The following is a 21632-nucleotide window of genomic DNA, read 5'->3' as shown; positions in this document are numbered from 1 at the left end:
TAAGTGACTGATTACTGCTTGAGGTAGCTGTTTCGTGTGTGAAAGCTGTAACGGGTAATAAAGGATGCCAATGATTGAAAATAGGCCAACTCAACAATCCCTTTCATCCCCTTTTAATTCCAACGCGTGGATGAATTCTATTTGCTCCGAAGGTTTCGCAGCCTCCGTAACTATGAGTAATTTGGAGGTGTAATGTGGGAATCGGAGTTTATGTACATTCTTAACAGAATGCGCAGTTGTCTGATTCCCATATCATTGACTACATACCCCACAATGCAATTCATCCGGGAAGCACACGCCCCTTTTAAACACATGATTTTTCGTATTCGACTATCTGGGCAACAACATAATATGAGAGAACACTAGCTCTTTATGTGTATATTTTGAAACTATATGCCTATATTATTATATTTGATATCGCTACAATGAAAATGCAATGCTTGGTCGTTATGCTGTGCCTCGGCGTCGGGGCAATGGCATCCAAATACTCCCGTGAAATGAACGAAAAGAAGAAGGGGTCTGCTGATGGGAGTAGAGTGGAGTTCAGGATCGCTAAACTCAACCAGGTTTGGGAGAAAGCTGTAAGGGTAAGGAGCTCCCGATGGATAGCTGGATTTGGCTGACATAATAATGCACGTCAGGATTTATTTCAGGCTTCAACGGCGGCCAGTCGTTTTCATTGCTGATTTGATTGAATTGCATCCCAGATCAGATGTTAATTCTGCCCAGACTGTCACTGTCTCTCTTACACTGTCTGTATGTCTGTCACTGTCTCTCTGTCTCTCTGTCTCTCTGTCTCGCTTGCTCACTCACTGACTCAGATCTGATCTATTCTCTCTCTCTCTCTCTCTCTCTCTCTCTCTCTCTCTCTCTCTCTCTCTCTCTCTCTCTCTCTCTCTCTCACACACACACACACACACACACCTCTAACATAGCCCCCCAATTTAGCTACCCTGCTGTCTCTTGATATAATGTGACTGACTGACATGTTAAATGCAGATGCAGTTGCCCCCGGTGCGTCAGAGTGAGCTGCACAGCGACCTGAAGATCCAGGAGAAGGATGAGCTGCAGTGGAAGAAGGTCAAGGCGGAGGGGATGGACGAGAACGGAGAGAAGGAGGCCAAGCTGCGACGCAGCTTCAATGGTGACGGCCTTTACTCACGTATCCCAGTTGAATTGCTCACTTTTCAGTGGCTAGCTGGTATTTAGGAGGCGGTCATGTGAGTTGGCAAAGTAGAGTACGCAGGTTCACATGGTGGTAAATAGGCCGACTTATTCCAAAGTGCTTTACAATGGCCTCTCATTCACCCATTCACACACACATTCACACACACACCAATGGCGGCAAGCTACCATGCAAGGCGCTGGCCTGCTCATTGGGAGCAATTTGGGGTTTAGTGACACCTCGACACCGAACCACCGACCTTGCAATCATTAGACGCCAGCTCTACCTCCTGAGCCACAGCCGACCCCTGAGCCATATCCTCTCCTTGGCTCAGCCGACCCAAACGTTAGTCTTGCTCCAACCCCCTCCCCCCCAGCCTGATTTTCTCAGAAGGCAACTACTAAGGCTACCCGCTGACCTTGCTGCTGACCCCACTCCCCCCAACCGCCTTGCCCACCCAAGGTGCTGGTTATGGCACTGGGCCCGATCCTCAGTGCAGTGCTGTAGCTGAACTGGACAAATTAAACGTGGTGGCAAATTCTTTGGACTCTATCAGGCAAAATTAGCAGGCCTACAAATATTGTCTGAGAGGCCCATATATTTTCACTAGCTAAATTAAGCCAGGTGGAGTAATTGATAAGCTACTACTACTTCCTACTCATCAACATTCGACGCCTGACGCTCGTTTGCAGAAAGGCCTAGACTTCTTAATCGGGTGTTTTCAGGTGGATTAATTGATTGAGTGTTCCCCACCGGCGAACATTTTGTTTAAATATACAGTATATCTTTTAATTATTCAGCACTTTTAATGGAGCCCTGTATTAAAGATAGAGGATCAAAGACATAAGGAGAGATGAAGGCCCTGCAGAAAAATCCACTTTGGTGGTTGAATTATGAATCGAGAAGGGAGAGGCGCTTCTGATAAGCAGCTTGCTAGCTAATTTTTGTGTTCTCATCTATTATTTAGAGAGCTATTCACTTTAGCTCTCCCCGGGGGAGAAAGACAGGGAGGGTGACACTTCACTAACGGGCGGCTGAAGGCTGAAGTTGACCCTGTACAAGGCCGACGTGAAGGAGGGGGGGGGGGGGGGGGACACCCTCAGCCCACCCAAACTTGCGTCTTGACCCCATCCCTCCCCAAGTGAGTGATGCGATCGCCGGCATTGTTAACCCCCCCTCCGTCGACGGAAATTGACTCCAGTAGCCCCCCCCACAACCCAAGATGCTGGTTCTGGCGACAGGCCTCACACATTGTTCTCAGGACAGTTTTGTGTTTTTCTTTCTCACCTGTATGGATGAAAGTAGTATGGAAAAGCACCGTGTTCTCACTATTAGGGTGTATCTTTAAGGGTCATAGATGTTATTTCTAACTGGTGTTGCTCATCTTGTGCATTCCCCAGTGATCCTGGCCAAGTATGGGATGGATGGGAAGAAAGACACGCGTCCCATGGAGTCCAACAACCTGAAGGACCACCACAACAACAGGGAGGGGGACATGTTTGATGACCCCAGACTGGACAAACTGTGGAACAAGGTAGGAAAGGATCCCGCCCGAAAGGAACCCCCTTGTTAATAAAAAAATTAAAAAGTAATAAACCCCCACTAATAATTATTGTTATAATACATTAGATGTGTAAAGCGCTCTTCGAAGTACCCGTAGCACCTTCAGCTCTCTATTCCTCTCCTCCTCCTCCCCATTATGTTATTATATGCTTTCTAGGCTAATCCAACATAAAATGTGTACCCAGCTTGACAGAGGGAGATGGAGCTGTTTATTTTCTCATGACTTCTCCTAGTCACTGATGGAGCTTAGGCTGTGTAACTTGTCTTGGAGATAAGCTCCTCAGTGTCTCCCTCCTGCAATAAGCCTGCCGCAATACGACTGTACAACTCCTCCTCTGGCTGGCTCGAGCGGGGTAATCAGAGTCAGGCTGGAGGATGTTACATCGTACTGCATATAGTGTTTCAGATGTCTATTAGGTCTATCTTTATTTATTAGTTGTTATTTTTTTATTTCATTTTGTCTATTATTCAATTGTCACTTTATTTTGTTGTTGTTTTATGAATTTCCCCTCTGGGATCAATAAAATCTCTCTCTCTCTCCATTTCTCTCTCTCTCTCTCTCTCTCTCTCTCTCTCTCTCTCTCTCTCTCTCTCTCTCTCTCTCTCTCTCTCTCTCTCTCTCTCTCTCTCTCCAATACACTCCATCTCTCCTTCCTACTCTCTCTCTCTCTCTCTCTCTCTCTCTCTCTATCTATCTATCTCTCTCTATGGCTTCACCCTTCACAGGCCAAGAGCTCTGGTAAGTTCTCAGAGGAGGAGATGCAGAGCCTGAAAAGAGAGTTCCAGCACCACAAGGACAAGATCCACGAGTACAACATCGTCATGGATACCATCAGCAGGACAGAGGGTGAGCTTATCCATGTCTTTCTGTCTTTTCTTCTTTGATTGTTTTCACTCTCTTTAAACAATTGGCCACCAGAAGCCTAGTGAAATAGCCTGTTTGATCAGTCCGCCCTGTATGATCCAATGTCTCCCATTAATTACCTAGACTGTTTTGGCCCGTCTACATATTAGTATACTTCTCATGATAATATCAAAGATTGCTAACATTGTGTTTTGTGCAGTTGCTTCAGCAAAGCGTCTCTCACCGTCACCCTCGCAGCTGTAAGCTTGCACGCCCCCACACTTTAGACTACTGCTATATTCCAGCACACATTCTGTGAAGGGAGCGAGAAACTTGCTCCGCCCGCCCCCCCCCCAATCGACGACTTTGCTCCTGTTTTAATTTTGAAATGAAAGTTAGCTCCACCCACCACAGTCTCACAAAATCCTGTGGGAAACAGTGTCAGATCTCCAGTTTGTTTACATTCCCCAGTTTGTAAGGTGGTGAACTATGAAGAACAGGTTCTGGTAACCGTAAGCACTTTATTCCAATTAGATCATTGGATTAATTCCATTCGATTGTGTCGTTACAGCGAGCTAACTTGGATTAGGCTTGCCATCCACCGAGTTCGCTAGCCAACTAAAGCACTTTGATGATATAAATATCCATGCCCCTTGCCCCGTTTGGCCTCAGAAGTTGCCTGGAAAGCCTGGAACTGACTGTGGGAGAGCAGGTGGCCTTGGCAGCCACAGCGTAAGCCCCGCTGTGGGAAGCGGGCTCCTAGGATACATGCAGGGCTTCAGTGTTTCCCACAGGATTTTGTGAGACTTATAATATGCTGATAATATTTTCGTCAACAGGGGTCGGGGTCAGGGTGTGGGGGGTGGACTATCGATAGAGCTAAATCATATGTCGATTATCAATAGAACCAGAGTAGAACCGTATGGATTTACAGTAGTAGCAGTGTGAATTCCAAAGATCACCGCTCATCGCTCACATGTAAAAAATCTTGCCGCTTGCGTGTAAAAATATTTTCGGTTTATTATGAGACGATGGCGGGAAAAGTTTGACTCTGGCGGGCCGCCACAGTCTAGGTAATTAATGGGAAACACTGAGGGCCCTATTATGCACTTCATCAATAAGACGAGGCGGTAGATCTAAACTTAAGACGTGGAGGCGTGGTCAAGGCCACTTTGCTATTATGCGTGCTGTAGTGGGCACCTAAAACCCGGCGCTAAGCAAAGAAATTAGTCATGGGTGTGTTTTGGGCGTCTTCTCAATCAACCCAATCAGCGTGCCAGGTGCCATTCCCTTTAAGATCCGGCTGCGTTGAGTCATTAGCGCTATGCTATTATGGATGTCCTAAGAAGGAGGTCAGCGCGCTTCTCTGCCTCTCCCTTCTGAAATAAAGCATTTATACTGTGATCGTAATTGACGTCTTGCCGTGGAGCCACGTGCGTGTTCATGTGTGCCCACATGCATGCGCAAACCGCGGAGGCGCGCTCGTGTTTCAAAACATGCATGAAGTCTAAACTTAAGAACTTTTCAAACCACTTCTTAGCGATAGGAGCAAAGTCAGATCGCATAATAGCAGTGGCGCCTAGTGCACTTCATTAACATATGAACACTCCCACAATGAGCAATATATGCACGGGAGTTTTACGTCTTATGTGTGGGCGCCTATCGACACCTGCATAATAGCAGTAGCGCGTATGAAGCGCATAATAAGGGTGGCGGTAGGTCTTAACCTGGCGGTGCGTCTTAATTAACACTTAAGACGGCAAGTTAAGAAGTGCATAATAGGGCCCTGAGGGTGTTATCTGTTGCAGTGGTTCTGTGTTTTCGAGGTCTTCCCATTCAGGTTCAAACTCAGGTTTAAACTCAAGTTCATACATGGCTAAAAGTCTTTGGTTCTCATGAAGTGCTGAGCCAGAGACCGTACTGTCAGCCAATCACAGATGTGGAAAATGAATATTAATTTAACGGTTCCCCAGAGGATTTTTTAACAAGTGGCGCTGGATGACTATCAAAAACCGATTGGTGTTTATTCATGTAAAAATACCGCTAAAATCACTGAATGGTCTGAGGAACATAATAATAATAATAATAATAACTCAGGAATGATAGAACATTGAAATTAAACCAACTGGACCTTTTTAAGAAGAGAAAAATGTAACAAAAGTGATTTCTCTCAGCATTGGCGGCTAATGATGATGTGGCATTTCATTAGTGCCGCTAAATCTGGAAGAGTTGTTCGCTGGTGATGAATGAAGGCGCTGAGTGTTGTTCTCTCTCTCTCTCTCTCTCTCTCTCTCTTTCTCTCTCTCTCTCTCTCTCTCTCTCTCTCTCTCTCTCTCTCTCTCTCTCTCTCTCTCTCTCTCTCTCTCTCTCTCTCTCTCTCTCTCTCTCTCTCTCTCTCTCTCTCTGCCTGCCTCTGCTCCCATTGTATCCATCCCAAATCTCCCCCCCCCTTTTTTTTCCTTCTCACCCCCCCCCTCCCTGGCTCTCATAGAGATCCATAAGAATGTGATCTCCCCCCTGGAGGGCGAGGTGAAGGATCATGTCTTGCACCAGAAGCACACAGACCTGAAGGACAAAATGAGGGATCTGAACCAGGGCTTCGAGCGTCTGCGCAAAATCAGCCACGAGGGATTCAGCGAGGACAGTGGTGAGATTTCCCCAGTCGCCAATACGAGCATGATGGAACACTATGGAGTCCTCACTAGCACACCATATAGGATGAAGCAGTGTGTTTGGTAGTGTGTTCTGAGATAGAATGAAGCAGTGTCACTGTGTTTAGTAGTGTATTCTGAGATAGAATGAAGCAGTGTGTTTGATAGTGTGTTCTTAGAATGAACGTGTGTTTGGTAGTGTGTTCTTAGAATGAAAGTGTGTTTGGTAGTGTGTTCTTAGAATGAAACAGTGTGTTTGGTAGTGTGTTCTTAGAATGAAACAGTGTGTTTGGTAGTGTGTTCTTAGAATGAACGTGTGTTTGGTAGTGTGTTCTTAGAATGAAACAGTGTGTTTGGTAGTGTGTTCTTAGAATGAAACAGTGTGTTTGGTAGTGTGTTCTTTAGGGGTGTAACAGATCACCTAACTCACGGATCGGATCGTGTCACGGTTTTTGAGTCACGGATCGGATCATTTTTCGGATAACACAACACATTTACATTTGTATAAAAACTGCTTTTTCCTTTAATTCTGTAAAAACACCACTTTTATTATGTGAAAAACCAACAACATTCAAGATGTCAAAACTGGTAATATATATATATATATATATATATATATATATATATATATAAAAATAACACATTCTACACTCAAACATTACATATTATACTGAAATACACATTCAACTTAAATGATGCAATATGAGAGAGGGAGGCGCCTGGTTGCAGCAGTGAATCACTGGGCTCTTTATAGCAGACGAATAAACATGTTTTATGCCACTTTTAACTAAATAATAAAGTGAACACTTATTTTGAACATGGTATGAAAAAAATGCCTACATTATCAGAAGTTGTCGAGCTACCTTTTTCATGCCTCCCGTCATAATTGACAGAGAAGCCTGGATCTGACGTCATAAAGGGACCAAGTAATTTGATTGGACAAGAGGCATTCCTTGAATGCTGATCAGATTCCAGAGCGAATTTACGAACGCAGCCTTGTTGTTGTGGATTCCCAGCTTCACATGTAGTGAGTAAACAACAGATTCTTTTTTTTCTCGCATTATCAACCTATCATTGCGCTTTAGAGTAAAACAAAGCACGCAACTGTCGCGTCTATCTTTTCATGGCAACTCTACATTGTGATTTACAAGAGATATTAACTAATATTAAGTAATATTATTACTTGTTAAAATTGTGCAATTGATCCGCGGAACACATGCGTGCCGTACCGTGGAGGGCGATTCGTACGGATCACGGATTATCCGTGATCCGTTACACCCCTAGTGTTCTTAGAATTAAACAGTGTGTTTGGTACTGTGTTCTTAGAATTAAACAGTGTGTTTGGTACTGTGTTCTTAGAATGAAACAGTGTGTTTGGTAGTGTGTTCTTAGAATGAAACCGTGTGTTTGGTAGTGTTTCCTAAGATAGAATGATGCAGTGTGTGAGTGAATTACCTGTTGTGTTAGTCATTAATCAATAATTAGAATAATAGTACAGCTGTAATTACCTAAATGACCTTCTCTAATGAAAACCATCTCTCTTTATTGGCCAGTACAGGAACTCATTTATAAAGAGGTTAGAGATGCCATTTAGCTGACACTTTTATCCAAAGCGACTTACATAGCAGGGAATTTTATCAAACCCACAACCTGAGCAATGTTAGCGCCGTGCTCGACCACCTGAGCCACAGAGGACCAGAGGAGGAGGTGGTTGTCGGAGGCTCTGTTGAGTCCTCAACCTTCGATGGTTTTGTGCTCCTTTGTCCTTGAAAAAAATGCTCACATCAGAAGAAAAGAAAAAAATCGTAAAAGATCAAAGTTGTCTGTTACATCTTTTATATTTCACATTCTCTCACTCAGACACACATACACGTGCAGACACAGGCACAGGCTCTCTCTTTCTCGCGCACAGCACAGCGCGAGAGAAATAAGCCTTTGATAGTCAGGTCTCACCGGCTCCAGACCTCCAGGTGTATTGTTAGTGGTTTCCTGTGGGTTATCTCCTTGGTACTGACTCATGCTGACTTTTCCCCCCTACTCTGCTGTGCTTACTCCCTCCTTTTCTTTCTCTGCCTCTCCCGCTTTCTCTGATCTATTGCTTACACTGTCCCCCCACCCCCCACCTCCTCTCCCCCCTCCTCTCTCCCCCCAACCCCCTCTCTCCCTCCTCCATACTTTCCCCTTCCTCTCCTCCCTCACCCCCCCTTCCTCTCCTCCTCCAACCCCCTCTTCCTCTCCTCCTCCAACCCCCCCTTCCTCTCCCCCCCCCCCCCCCCCCCCTTCCTCTCCTCCCCCTCCTCCAGAGTTCAAAGAGCCCAGGGTGATAGAGCTGTGGGAGATGGCCAGACGAGCTAACCTGAGTGAGGATGAGCTGGACTCTCTCAAGGTGAGTTCCTGCTTCTTTCTCGACTGCTGACACTCACCTCTGGACTGTTTTTTAACCAATGCCAAGTGAAGCAAGGTTCAAGAAAATACCATGGCCCCAATTCAATCAGTTCCGGCCCCGTAGGTTCACTCAGTGTTAAGAGGTGGAGTTAGCATCCATGTTCAGTGACAATGTCTGTAGGGGGAACAGCTTGTGGGGCGTGTCCGTTTTAACATAGCTAACACTTCCCATAGACCTACAGCGTTAACATCAAGTGAACCTGCAGTGATCTTCATACTTTCATCATGAAGTCTTGTGCCTTGTTTCCTCTAAGTGTAGCATGGTGTATCTCATCCTCTTCTTTTGTGTGTGTGTGTCTGTCTGTCTGTCCTCCCTCCACCAGGAGGAGCTGAAGCACTTTGAGACAAAGGTGGAGAAGCACAGCCATTACCAGGAGCAGCTGGAGCTGTCCCACCAGAAGCTGCGTCACGTGGAGGCGCTGGGTGACCAGGACCACATCCAGAGGAACCAGGAGAAGTACAACAACCTGGAGGAGAAGACCCGAGAGATGGGCTACAAGGTAGAAGGGAGGGAGGGAGGGAGTAAGGAGGAGGGAGAGAGGTAGGGAGTAAGAAAGAGGGAGAGAGGTAGGGAGTAAGGAGGAGGTAGAGAAGGAGGTAGAGAGGTAGGGAGTAAGAAGGAGGGAGAGAGGTAGGGAATAAGAAGGAGGGAGAGAGGTAGGGAGTAAGAAGGAGGTAGGGAGTAAAGCCCAATTTATACTTCTGCGTCGAATTTACGCGCGGCTACGCCGTAGCCTACGCAAGGGCTCTCCCAGTTTATAGTTCTGCGTTGGTCGGTCCGCGTCGCGTTGGTCGGTGTACTCATAGCGACATAATAGCGATCAAAAGCGATGTCTATAATGCATTGAAATGACAGTAAACTAAGATAATAAGATGGTTATCATCATTTTTCAAATCTTTATTAATAAGTAATTACAGAAAAAGTAAATGACATAGGAAGGCTGTGCCTGATAGGGCGCTCTGTTGGAACGGTGTACTCATAGCGGCATAATAGAGATTTTTTTTGTTATGCTTGTTGTAAATAAAAGTTCTATGATGCATTGAAATGACATTAAACTAAGATAATACGATGGTTATCATAATTTTCCAAATCGTTATTAATAAGTAATTACAGAAAAAGTAAATGACATTTCTGTCATGGCTTCCGCATTTTGGCCTACGAGAGAGTCGGAATCATGTCGGAATCATGTGCTACCAAGCGGACCAATCGCAGTGCTTACGGTTGCGTAGGCACTGCCGCGTAGTTACATTTTTGGAGAGGTGCGCATCAGCCGCAGAGGCTGCGGGCCTATGCAAGCTACGGCGTAGGCTACGCCGTCGATTTTACGCAGAAGTATAAATTGGGCTTTAGGAGGGCGAGGGAGGGAGGGGGTAGGGAGTAAGAAGGTAGGAGGTGCAGGGAGGGTGGGCAGGCAGGGGAGTCGAGTGGATCGTCTAATTAAGTCAGTCGGGGGGGAGGAAGGTGGGCGGTCGGTCTTCTCACTAAGTCAGGGGGGAGGGAGGGGGATCCTACAAGGTAGGAGGTATGAGTGGCCAGAATGTAAGAAATGCATGACGTGTGTTTATGCTCATCCACATCATAAACATCTCATCACGTCAGAGAAGGAATACTAATGTAAAACTCTGTCTTTGCCTCAGATGAAGAAACACATGCAGGACCTAACCAGCAAGATCTCTCGCAACGGACTCAACCGCAATGAGCTCTGAGAGTCTTCATCCCCCCCTCATCTTCCTCATCTCAACAAAGGCAGCAAGAACTGCTAAGCTGCCTTTTGTCGTTGTACCCCATAGAGATATATGACTAGAGAAAGCACTGGCAATTTTCACCGTTCATTATAGCTGTGACAGCATGAGGAGCGCCATGTAGTCAACTTGGGTGGGACTTCCTAGGAGAAGCTGGGAAGGCATCAGCCAATTGGATCAGCGCATGGTCTTCTTCAATAGGATTCTCAATTGTAAATGGCTTTAAGGTGAATGATCCCTTGACTACTGATGCCAATTAGTGACTGAGCTGAGACACTGGAGCTGTGAATCACCTACGTTTGATCACAAAAGATGAAGTAAAATTAAGTTGAGTACATGGCGCTCTGAATATAAGCACAGTTCATTTAGGGGAGTGTGCCCTCTAGTGGTTATAGATCTATGGTGTACCCGCACACACTTTTCCTCCACGTTCCTCTTGTAGACCACTCTGTAAAGGAATCTGTTTTTTCTATGTACATTTCATGTGTGATTTTTTTTTAGCATGGTACTTTCAATGATGATGATGATGATGACTACGATTAAGCCCAAAGCAGTACAGTGTTTCCCACAGGATTTTGTGAGACTTAAATCGGGGGCGGCGATGCTCACATAAAAAAATATATTTTGGTTGCTACAGTCTACTCTAGATAATTAATGGGAAACACTGCATAGTATTGATTGCTTGTAAATACTGTATGTATAGCTTTTTTTATAATTACTGTGTGTACTCATTGTGATGAGTCCTTGACCCCAGTCAAATGTATACATACTGTATGTCTGCTTTTATTAATCCATGTTACTGTAAATGAACGAATCAGTGAATAACAAATGGAATAACGAGGTGTACTCACGGTGGTCAAGATGATACGGGCACATGGTGAAGTCTACTCTGAATTTGAATCTCATGGACAAAAGATAGCATAAGCCGATTAAGACAAAGAAAACCACACAGGCCTGCCTCCACAGCTGGTGAATGAGTGGTATCCTGGTAAAGCCTGACTCTTCTTCCTCCCAACATTGTGTTCCTCCCAGCACAGATCTCCTGGTGGTTATTTCCCATACTAAAAGCAGACCATAGGTCCATGGTTGTATATTTTTCTGCAAGTCTGAAGAATAAAGCAGCCACTAGGATTGTAAGTAAAAATAACACATTTTTCTTTTTAAGTAAGTAAAGGTGAATTTATAGCTGCTGGGTGTAGCATGGTATTCTGCCCACAAGATGGAGTCATTCTCAAGAGGCTGCATTGCAGGATCAGTGTTCATCTTCACTGAACACAAATATAAACGCAACACTTTAAACACAACAATAAAAGGCCACTCTAAAATGTGCAGTTTTATCACACAACGCCACAGATGTCGCAAGTATTGAGGGAGCGTGCAATTGGCATGCTGACTGCAGAAATGTCCACCAGAGCTGTTGCCCATGAATTTAATGTTAATTTCTCTACCAAAGGCATTTCTGAGAAGGCTTATGGTAGAGAAATGAAACATTCACATAGGCAACAGCTCTGGTGGACATTCCTGTCAACTGCATGCTTCCTCAACTTACAACATCTGCGGCATTGTGCTGTGTGATAAAACTGCACATTTTAGAGTGGCCTTTTATTGTGACAAGGCACAGCTGTGCAATAATCATGGTGTCTAATCAGCATCTGCCACACCCCAGTGTCAGGTGGATGGATTATCTCAGCGAAGGAGAAGTGCTCACTAACACAGATTTAAACAAAATTGTGAACACAAGAGAAATGCATGTGTACATACAGGGTTCCCACGGTCATGAAATTCCTGGAAAAGTTATGGAATTTGAAAAACTATTTTCCAGTCTGGAAAAGTTATGGAATTAACTTAACTGTTTTGGAAAAGTTTTGGAAATATACATTGTGTTTAATATATGTTCACCGAGCATGTCGCCGGCGACATGGAACGAACACTGTTGTATAATAACTTCGCTCTCGTTCCGCATAGGAACAATAAATTGTATGGCGAAACCTACAGTGTAGCTACAAGTAGAGCCCACCCCCGCGTCTAGACCAACCAGAAGTCTCTATATCGACGAGCCAATCGGAGGTAATGTTTTCATGTAGTGCGATGCCACCTAACTTGCTTGTTCGCTAATGCTACATAATAATGATCGGCAGTAGGTAGATCTTTTTGTATATCACAGCCTATCCATGTGATTTGCAGATTCGTCCTACTTGCTGGCTATCGTATAGTTTGTATAGTTCGCGATGCCGTGGTGAGGAGAGAAGACAAGAGATGAAAAACACGGCTGGGGGTCAGTATAGTAATGTGGCCTGGAGAAGGGAGGAGGTTCATTCGTTTTGATGTTCTTATATTCTTATTATTGCTTAGTCCCTTAGCAGGAAATACATCTGGGCCAGTTGGCTTCAAAAGGACCATTGTTTAGTTTCTGTCCACAGTCTAGCTGCACCTGCAGACCAGAACGCACCATGTCCTCCACAGGGCTTTCAGACACATACAAAGAAATGAATAAGAAACTGCTTTGAAATGTGAATTCTGTCCAAAAACGTCTGTGAACTGAGCTAACAGTTTTGTCTATAGTTATATACTTGTGTGGAGTGTTTTATTTTAGTGTATTTATACCTAAGGCCTCATAGAACAATTTTCAACATCCAAAAGTCTTCTATCTCATTCTGTACAGTTTGTAATCAATACATATTGTAAAGTTTTAGAACTGTTTTTTGTTTTATTTTGTATGTTGCTTTTGTGGTCATTTTGAAATACACAGTCTCCTAAAATTATATATGATAACATACCACAAAAGAGCATTTTGCGCTGAATACAATGATATGCAACACTTGATAGTTCCATTTGGGATTACATAAGCTTATTACAAATTAAAATGATTAAAATTGGGAAAATAGAACAATAGACCCCTGGGGGTTAAAATTCCTAAAAGATGTTTGGTAAAAAAGTGTTACCGCAATTTTGCACCAATAGACCGTTCAAACTAATATGACGTGATATAACATATGTAATCAGCTAGTTGGCGAGAAAGCTAGTTCGTGGCAGAATTTAGAAAGTGCATGGACATAGTTACAAGTAGCTATCTATTGCTGCTGAAAAATGCCTGGAAAATGTTCCTTCAATAATTTATGGCTTTTGGACAACAAATATAAAACATGGCTCAAGAGAGGCAGACCCTGGCCGTGCTGCATGTAGAGTGTGTGTGAAAACGTTTGATGTTAGTAACATGGGGGAAGCGCGCTCGTTAGCCATGCCAAAGGGAAGAAACATCTAGAAAACCGAAAGGCGGTGTCACTGATATATATACAGTCCCTGACGAAAGTCTTGTCGCTTGGGTACAAGTTGACCTTAAGTGCCCCTCAAATATATTTCTAATCAAAACATTTTTACAAGAAATGGCTAAATTCAATCCCAACAGCTTTTGAAATAATATTTTGGTGCAAAACGAAACTGCTGAAAAGCATTCTAACGTTCACAGCTTGGTAAAGCCCACTGAGTCAGTTTTTGCAAAGACAAAAGTCTTGTCGCCTTGTCATATGATGCACCCAATCCTAGATTACAGCCTCACTTGTGATCAATAATTGATCAATCAATTAGTGGGTGTGTATAAAAAGAACCCCAGCACACCAGACCTTCACATCAACTGCAACTTGACCTCTGACAACATGCCTAAGATTCACCCTGAGACCAAAGCGTTGATTATCAAGAGGCTGAAGACCAGATCCACTGCTGAGGTGGCAGCAGTCAAGTACAGCGTCAAGTACAAAGAATAAGAAAAAGATTTTAAGAGACTGGATATGTTTTTGACAAGCCCAGGTCCGGCAGACCCCGTAAGACAACTGCTCGGGAGGACCGTTTGTTGGCTCGAAAATCCAAGGCCAGCCCCTTTTCCACTGCAGCAGAGCTCCACCAGGCCTGGTCACCTCAAGTCCCCGTGTCAACCAGAACAGTTTGTAGAATTCTGTCTCGAAATGGCCTCCATGGTCGAATCAGTGTGGCATTTGCCAAGACCCACAGCCTGCTAAAAGGATGGACGCTGGAAAAGTGGCAGAAGGTGGATTTCTCAGATGAATCTTCGGTTGAATTACATCACAGACGCCGCAAATATTGCAGGAGACTTACTGGAGCCTGCATGGATCCGAGATTCACCCAGAAAACAGTTACGTTTGGTGGCGGAAAAATCATGGTCTGGGGTTACATCCAGTATGGGGGTGTGCGAGAGATTTGCAGGGTGGAAGGCAATATCAATAGCCTAAAATATCAAGAAGTATTAGCTACCTCTTACATTCCCAACCATAAAAGGGGTCAAATTTTGCAGCAGGATGGTGCTCCATCGCATACTTCCATCTCTACATCAAAGTTCCTCAAGGCGAAGAAGATCAAGGTGCTCCAGGACTGGCCAGCCCAGTCACCAGACATGAACATCATTGAGCATGTCTGGGGTAGAATGAAAGAGGAAGCATGGAAGACGAAACCAAATAATCTTGATGAACTCTGGGAGGCATGTAAGACTGCTTTCTTTGCTATTCCTGATGACTTCATCAATAAATTGTATGAATCATTGCCGAACCGCATGGATGCAGTCCTTCAAGCTCATGGAAGTCATACAAGATATTAGATATGGATCTCACAGCACCACTACCTAATTCACTGATGTTATGCAACATATTTTTGTATTTGAAGTAAATTATTTGTTAAATGTTCACATTTAGGCTCTCTGTAGGCGACAAAACTTTTGTCTTGCCAAAATCTGACCTTTCTGTGTTCATTAAATGATCAATCTTTCTTCAGTGAAGCAAATTTATTTTGGTATATTAAACATAATTTGGGAGGGTTTTTGCTTTCATATCAGCCATTTCTAAAACCAATGGATTAATTAAAAGTCAGGTTATAAACTGTTGTTTCTACAAAATGGATAAGTGACAAGACTTTTATACATCATCATAGAGCAGTTATTCGTATAGCTTATATATTCTGTTCTGTGGTGTGTTTGTTGGGTCTATTCTGTTGTCAGGTGTGTTCGTTGGGTCTATTCTGTTCTGCGGTGTGTTCGTTGGGTCTGTTCTGTCCTGCGGTGTGTTCGTTGGGTCTGTTCTGTCCTGCGGTGTGTTCGTTGGGTCTATTCTGGGCCAGTGTTGTCAGGGTGCTCTCCTGCCCGGGCGGAGGTATTGTTCTATTGTGTGTCTGCGTCCTGAAGGAACAGGGCTGGGCGCGGTGGGCCACTGCCAAATAGGGATCCTATTCATCAAGTATGAAAATTGTTCTATGAGGCCTTAGGTATAAATACACTAAAATAAAACACTCCACACAAGTATATAACTATAGACAAAACTGTTAGCTCAGTTCACAGACTCATAGGGAGTCCACCCACTGGTCGTAGAACGTGCGAAAACGGGGTTTTGCCAGGGTTGCGCTACTTAATCACCATTAAAAAAACATTTTTGGAAGATATTGTCTTACATGTGTCAACATACATGTCCATATGTATTATAGTTTTAGCTCTGTGTACTTGTTTTCGATGTACTTATTGTTTTAAGAATGTAATTTCAATGTTACCGTTGCTACTCACTTATCTATTCTGAATCAGAACTTCAGCGGCGCCGTTCTAATCCCTATCTCCGGTGATTTTCGGCTATTTACAAGCTCTCTTTCTTGCCATTTCCGCGGCTCTGATCAATAGTAATCCTTTTAATGGACGTGTCACCTGTATCTAAGGCATCTTGACTTCCTATTGGTCTTCCGCCAGTCTCCACTCATTGGAGGATTTTTTCCTGTGGTAAATTTAAGGAGACACTTGAAAGATCTTCATCATTATTGACATCTGATCATCTTTGCGGTGGGTTTCTGTTCAATTCAACTTGTTTTCTATCTAAAAATATATACATATAGCTACATGTTTGTCTTGTATCCAGCGGCTTTTGATTAGAAATACAGTCTACTCCGCTCCGGTTGTAATTTCGAGAGCCTACTCTAGCCCGCTAGACGCTATTTGTGTGAATGGTCCCTCCGGTTTCGAAGGGTTAATAGTAAATAATCAACTGGAATATATAGGTAGATCGCTAGATAAGTGTATATGTTGTTTTATGTCCACATAAAATGTAATCCATGTAACACACAGTACTGACTAGCCTAATTTTCGGTTCTTTGTTTTGATAAGTTCATATTTGATTTTTACAGAGTCTAGCTATGGCCACAAACGCACCTCAAGTGTCACCTCTCCAAATTTTACCTCAAGTGACACCTATCATTACAAACGGCTGGCTCTATGAGCAGAGTTTAAAGGGGATGACTGCAGCAGAATTAACTGAAGAAATAATTAAATTGGTTCCTAATAAATATGGACGCTCAAACAGCCTCAGACAAAAATGTGATGATGCCCTCTCTAAAATCAAGAAAATGAAGAAAAACAAGTGTAAAGACCTACAATTATTTTGGCAATCTGAATTTCTTCCACCAAAGGCCCGAACCCCAAATTCAATTGAAACCCAACTCAAAAAAGAAAACCTATCCCTAAGCAGAAAGCTTCAGTCATCAGAAGAGCAGGTCTCTCAAATACAAACACAGCTCTCAGCCATGGAGGAAAACGCAGCTGATAGTCAGACCAAATTCCAGACCAGTATATTACAGTATCAGCAGGCCAGCATAGATGCCACATTGGACAGACAATCATTGAAATTACAATTGGAACAATTTGAACTTGAGAACTCTAATCTGACCAAACAGTATGACCTCTGCCTACAACAATTAATTAGAGTAAAAGCAACTTTACCAAGAAAAAGAGCATTGGACATGAAAGACAAAACAATTAAACGGCTAAAAACTACCATTAAGCTATCCAAGGAGGATCTTGAGGAGAAAGAGGGAGTAATACAGGTGCTCACTGAGAAGTTGAGCCTCCAGGACAAGTGGAAGCAGGAGAAGGTGGCCCTTCAGAAGAGGCTGAGTGTGATGAGAGGTAATGTGGCGAAAGCCAGGCGGGAGAGGGATGAGGCTGAAGATATGGCAGAGGCCTCCATTCAACACCTGGAAGCTGAGGTAAAGCAGCTGGAAAGGAGAGAGCGAGAGCTTCAGTCTGTGATAGACTGCACTGTGAGGGAGGAGGTTGCCACATTTGAAAATGGCAGATACACAAATGAAATCCGGGAGGTCTGCATGACACTACTGACAGAGGGGAATGTGAGCATCCGAAAGCTGCCAAAGGTCCTCACTACAGTAATTAAAAACCTGACGGGCAAGGTACCACAGAGGCTTCCCAGCAAGACACTTCTCAGCAGTCGTATTATGATGGAGGCCAGAATAGTGGCGAGTAAGCAGGTAAAAATATATCTGAACAAGATATTGGTCTATTGCTCAACTTCTTGAAAATGTTTTGCCCATTTAAACACAATTATGTTTATGGCAAATTCATAATAAAATAAATGGTGTCCATTGGTAAGGTTGCTGAGGAAATGCTGAAGGACTTTGATCCGGAGAGTGGTGCAGGCACAACACTACACCAGGATGCCACCACATTTAATCACAGCCATTACCAAGGCATGCAGGTATGTACTGCCATTGAGCCCTCTAACAATAACCATAATCCTCTAAAGTGTGTGTGTGTGTGTGTGTGTGTGTGTGTGTGTAAACAACATGTACTTGTTTCCAATTAAATCAGGCAGTAAATTATTATACTAATTTATACATTGATTGCAATTCTGGATTTACATAAAATATATAATATATTTAAGTATACAAAATGCATTTATTGTTATTGTGAATTTGCTTTAAGGCAAACATGATTGAGGTTTAAAAGCGGTTACGGTGTATGTTTTAGGTGTCACTGAAGTCAGGGAAACACCTGACCTTAGGGCTGAGGCAGGTAGCAGGAGGAGATGCTGAGACCTATCTGACCGCTTTCAAGGAGAGCATAGACAGTCTAGCAGCAGCAATCACATCAGCTGAGGAGGAGAAGTCAGTAATCGTGGCATCACTTGTGTCGAGCATCAAGTGCTTGATGTCAGACCAGGCAGCAGTCAACGGGGTCTTCAATCGACTTCTGGCCCAGTTTCGGGAAGAGCTACTGCCAACAATAATCCCAGCGTTTGATAGGTATAATGCAGTGATTTTAGATAATCCCAGAGTTTGATAGCAGTGCATTAGGCTAGTTATTTCAATAAGACCAGGAGGCTTCAATTTTGTTTTGTGTGTTAATAGAAACAATAAATGAGTATTGATAAGAAATTAGAAAAGGACAAGAAGAATTATAGTTAGTTAACTGTTAACTCTGATTCTTGTGAGTAGTGTTTTATTTTGTGCAAACACATTTTACACACATTTTACACACTTTAATCTAATCTAAAGCTTTTTAAATATGTTTTAGTCTTTCAACAGACCAGCAACAGCAGCTCGTGGAGATGGGGACCTTTGCGTGCCGAATGCACCTGCTGGTGAATATGGAGCCTGCAGCAGCCCGTGCTCTCCATGCTCTGGACGCAAGTGGACTTCAACCTACCGTCAGAGGCGACCCAGCTCTAGACCACTAAACACCTCGAGTCAGCTCCGAAAACACAGCCCAGCCTCCTTGAATAAGGAGCAAATGAATTTGAAAGTCTTATTTCCTAATATTGAGCAATAGGCCCCACGTCTTGAAACGAACATGGATTTCAGACGTGCTTTGTTATTATAGCTGTCATACAAACAACATGTATATGGAATGTGAGTGTGTGTGTGAGTATGTGCGTGTGAGAGAGAGAAAGACAGTGCTGCCCCCGTGTCATCCTCCTTATAAAATGATGGACGCCAATAAATGTGAAAGCTGAAGCGTTTTATTAAAAAGAAAACAGAACAGACTTTATGGGCGACTCGAGTACAACCCTGGTAAAACGGGCTATAAATACACGGCGATGGTATATACACACGGAGCACTTTAACAATCTGCTTTTCAATCACTTTTTTCTTATAAAGAGAATCCATTTCTTTCGTGTGTACCAGTTGCTGTGTTTGCTTCCGACACGCCTCACTAGCTACCCCTATACGATTTCAACATTCGCAATCAATTCCGGCGCTTCCAAGTCAAACAAAAACAAAAAAATCTTTCATTGCTTTTTCTACTGCACAACACGTAACTGTTTCCAAAAAATCCAATGAATACAAAGCTGCATAGCTCATAACTCCATGAAACAAGATTCGTTTTTATTTTAAATATGTTCTGGATATGAAGATGCCTGGTAACATCCTAGATCTGAACAGTGATCTTGAAAGGATGCTCTCCTCCCTCCAGGTGCGGTCCATCGATGGCTCCATGGCGATGAAGAGGGGTTCAGTGTTCGCCGTGCAGCCCCTTGACAACGAGCTGGCGGCAAAGATATTCAGAGAGGTGGAGAATGCGGAGGAGAGCGCCTTCACCCAGCTCGCCATTGAGCTCATTAGCGCGGAGATGCTGGTTGTGCTACAGAGGCAGGCTTCCATCCAGCTGCCAGGGGGGAAACACTGGCACTCCAGTACAGCAGATGGCAAGCACAGTCCCCAAGACCAACATGCTGGGTGAGTGTGACCTGGCTGTGCTTGACCATCTGCTCCGTTCCAAGCCCTCCATCTCCAATCACAACCTGGAGACGCTGGTCGTGTGGTGGCAAAATAAGCCCAGCAATTATCTGGAGAGTCTGAGCCCTGCTGAGAGAACAAAGGTTCTTGATGAGGCAAGGCGTCAAGTTCCTTCCTTCATTTTGTCAATGAAGGAAAAGAGGGCGACACTACAATTGGCTCTGGAGGAGAAGATGGCGAGCAAGATAGAATCAAACAAAGCTAAAGATGCCGCACTTCGGACCACAAAAATTCAGTTGACACAAGGTGTCACCAAGTTGGGGGGGCCATGGTCGAAGGAGGAGGTGCAGTCGCGGCTCAACGAGATAGGCTCTGGTGAGTGGAGGGAGGCGCTCCTGGCCCAGATAAGATTTCAAAAAACCGTCCTGAACTCTGCGGGGGAGAGGCATCTCTTCCAGGAAACAAGGGAGAAGAGGAAATACTCTGTGGAAGAACAAAAAAAAAAACTCATGTCCATCTTGGAGGCTAATGTCAGTGTCCCTCAGATCATTCAGCCTGGTGGTCTTGTATATAGGTCCAGGGAAGAGCAGCAAATCACAATTAGCGACTGCAGAGCCAAAATGCTCTTTAAATTAAAAGAGGCAGAGCAGAAGGGGAAAATACAGCAGGCTATGTCATGGCTGGAGGAGTTCGGTAGAAGGCCTGAGCTGTTGGTTGGCAGGAGGGTCATGCACCTGTGCAAGGAGGATGGGAAGGTAGAGTGGTTTCCAGCAACAGTCTGTGGACTTAAAGAGCCTCAAGCAGAGGAAGTCATTAACACTCTGTTCAACATCAAGTATGATGTTTGTGAGGAACACTGGTGTTTTCCTCTTTTAAAGGATATTAAAAACCAAGATTTGTACTTTCTCTGATCACTCCCCACGAGGTAGGATAATTTTTCTCATTAAGTTCTATAAGATCAATTGTATGTGGTCTAGGAGATTATTAGTGACAAGGAATCACCTGTTCCAATGGTAGGCCATACGAGGTGTAAGTAGGGTACTCAGAACGGGCCTCACTTGTGATAAGAAAATCTTAAGTGATTGTATGCCCTATCATCATATGTAACCTCGGTATTAGCCAATACCATGTGGGAGGGACTCGTAGTCATCGGGGGTCTGCAGTAATAATAGTAATAATAATCATAATAGTAATAATAATAGAAATAATAATAATAATAATAATAAGGATGATAATAATAATACTACTAATAATCACAGTGGTGATTATAATGATTATAATAGTAATAATAGTGATGATGATGGTATGGTAATATTAGTCATAATGATAATAATAATGGTCATATAGGTGATAAGTACTGAGTAATAAGCTAGAGGTAATAAGTGATAAGTGATAAGTAATGGGTAATAAGTGATGAGTAAAGGGTAATAAGTGGAGTCGATAAGAAAAGAGTCCTATTACTGCTACTACTACTAATAATAATAATAATAATAGTAATAAAATAGTAATAAAAATAATAATAATAATCATAATAATAATGCTGATAATCCTAATAGTAATAATAGTTCTTATAGTGATAATGATATAATAAGTAATATGTGTTAAGTAATTAGTAAGGGATGGTAAGTAAAGGGTAAAAAGAAAAAAGTGGTAAGTAAGAGTTACAAGTATTGAAAGGTAATAGGTGATAAGTAATGGGTAACAGGTGATA

At 43.4% G+C, this 21632-nt stretch overlaps 1 protein-coding gene across 1 annotated transcript; it reads left to right on the top strand.

The window, feature by feature from the left end:
* The first annotated feature begins 312 nt into the window (after positions 1 to 312).
* Positions 313 to 10883, top strand: lrpap1 (low density lipoprotein receptor-related protein associated protein 1). The gene is made up of 8 exons (XM_080533794.1): positions 313 to 587; positions 1000 to 1144; positions 2566 to 2699; positions 3455 to 3575; positions 6064 to 6219; positions 8527 to 8609; positions 8992 to 9168; positions 10307 to 10883. The coding sequence occupies exons 1-8, from the start codon at positions 426 to 428 to the stop codon at positions 10373 to 10375; spliced, it is 1047 nt and encodes a 348-aa protein (XP_080389920.1). The 5' UTR covers positions 313 to 425; the 3' UTR covers positions 10376 to 10883.
* The last annotated feature ends 10749 nt before the right edge of the window (positions 10884 to 21632 follow it).

Source organism: Nansenia antarctica (assembly GCF_963989245.1).
Source record: "Nansenia antarctica genome assembly, chromosome: 6".
NCBI lineage: Eukaryota > Metazoa > Chordata > Actinopteri > Argentiniformes > Microstomatidae > Nansenia > Nansenia antarctica.
The sequence above is the reverse complement of the archived record's forward strand: the minus strand, read 5'-3'. Positions and strand labels throughout refer to the sequence as shown.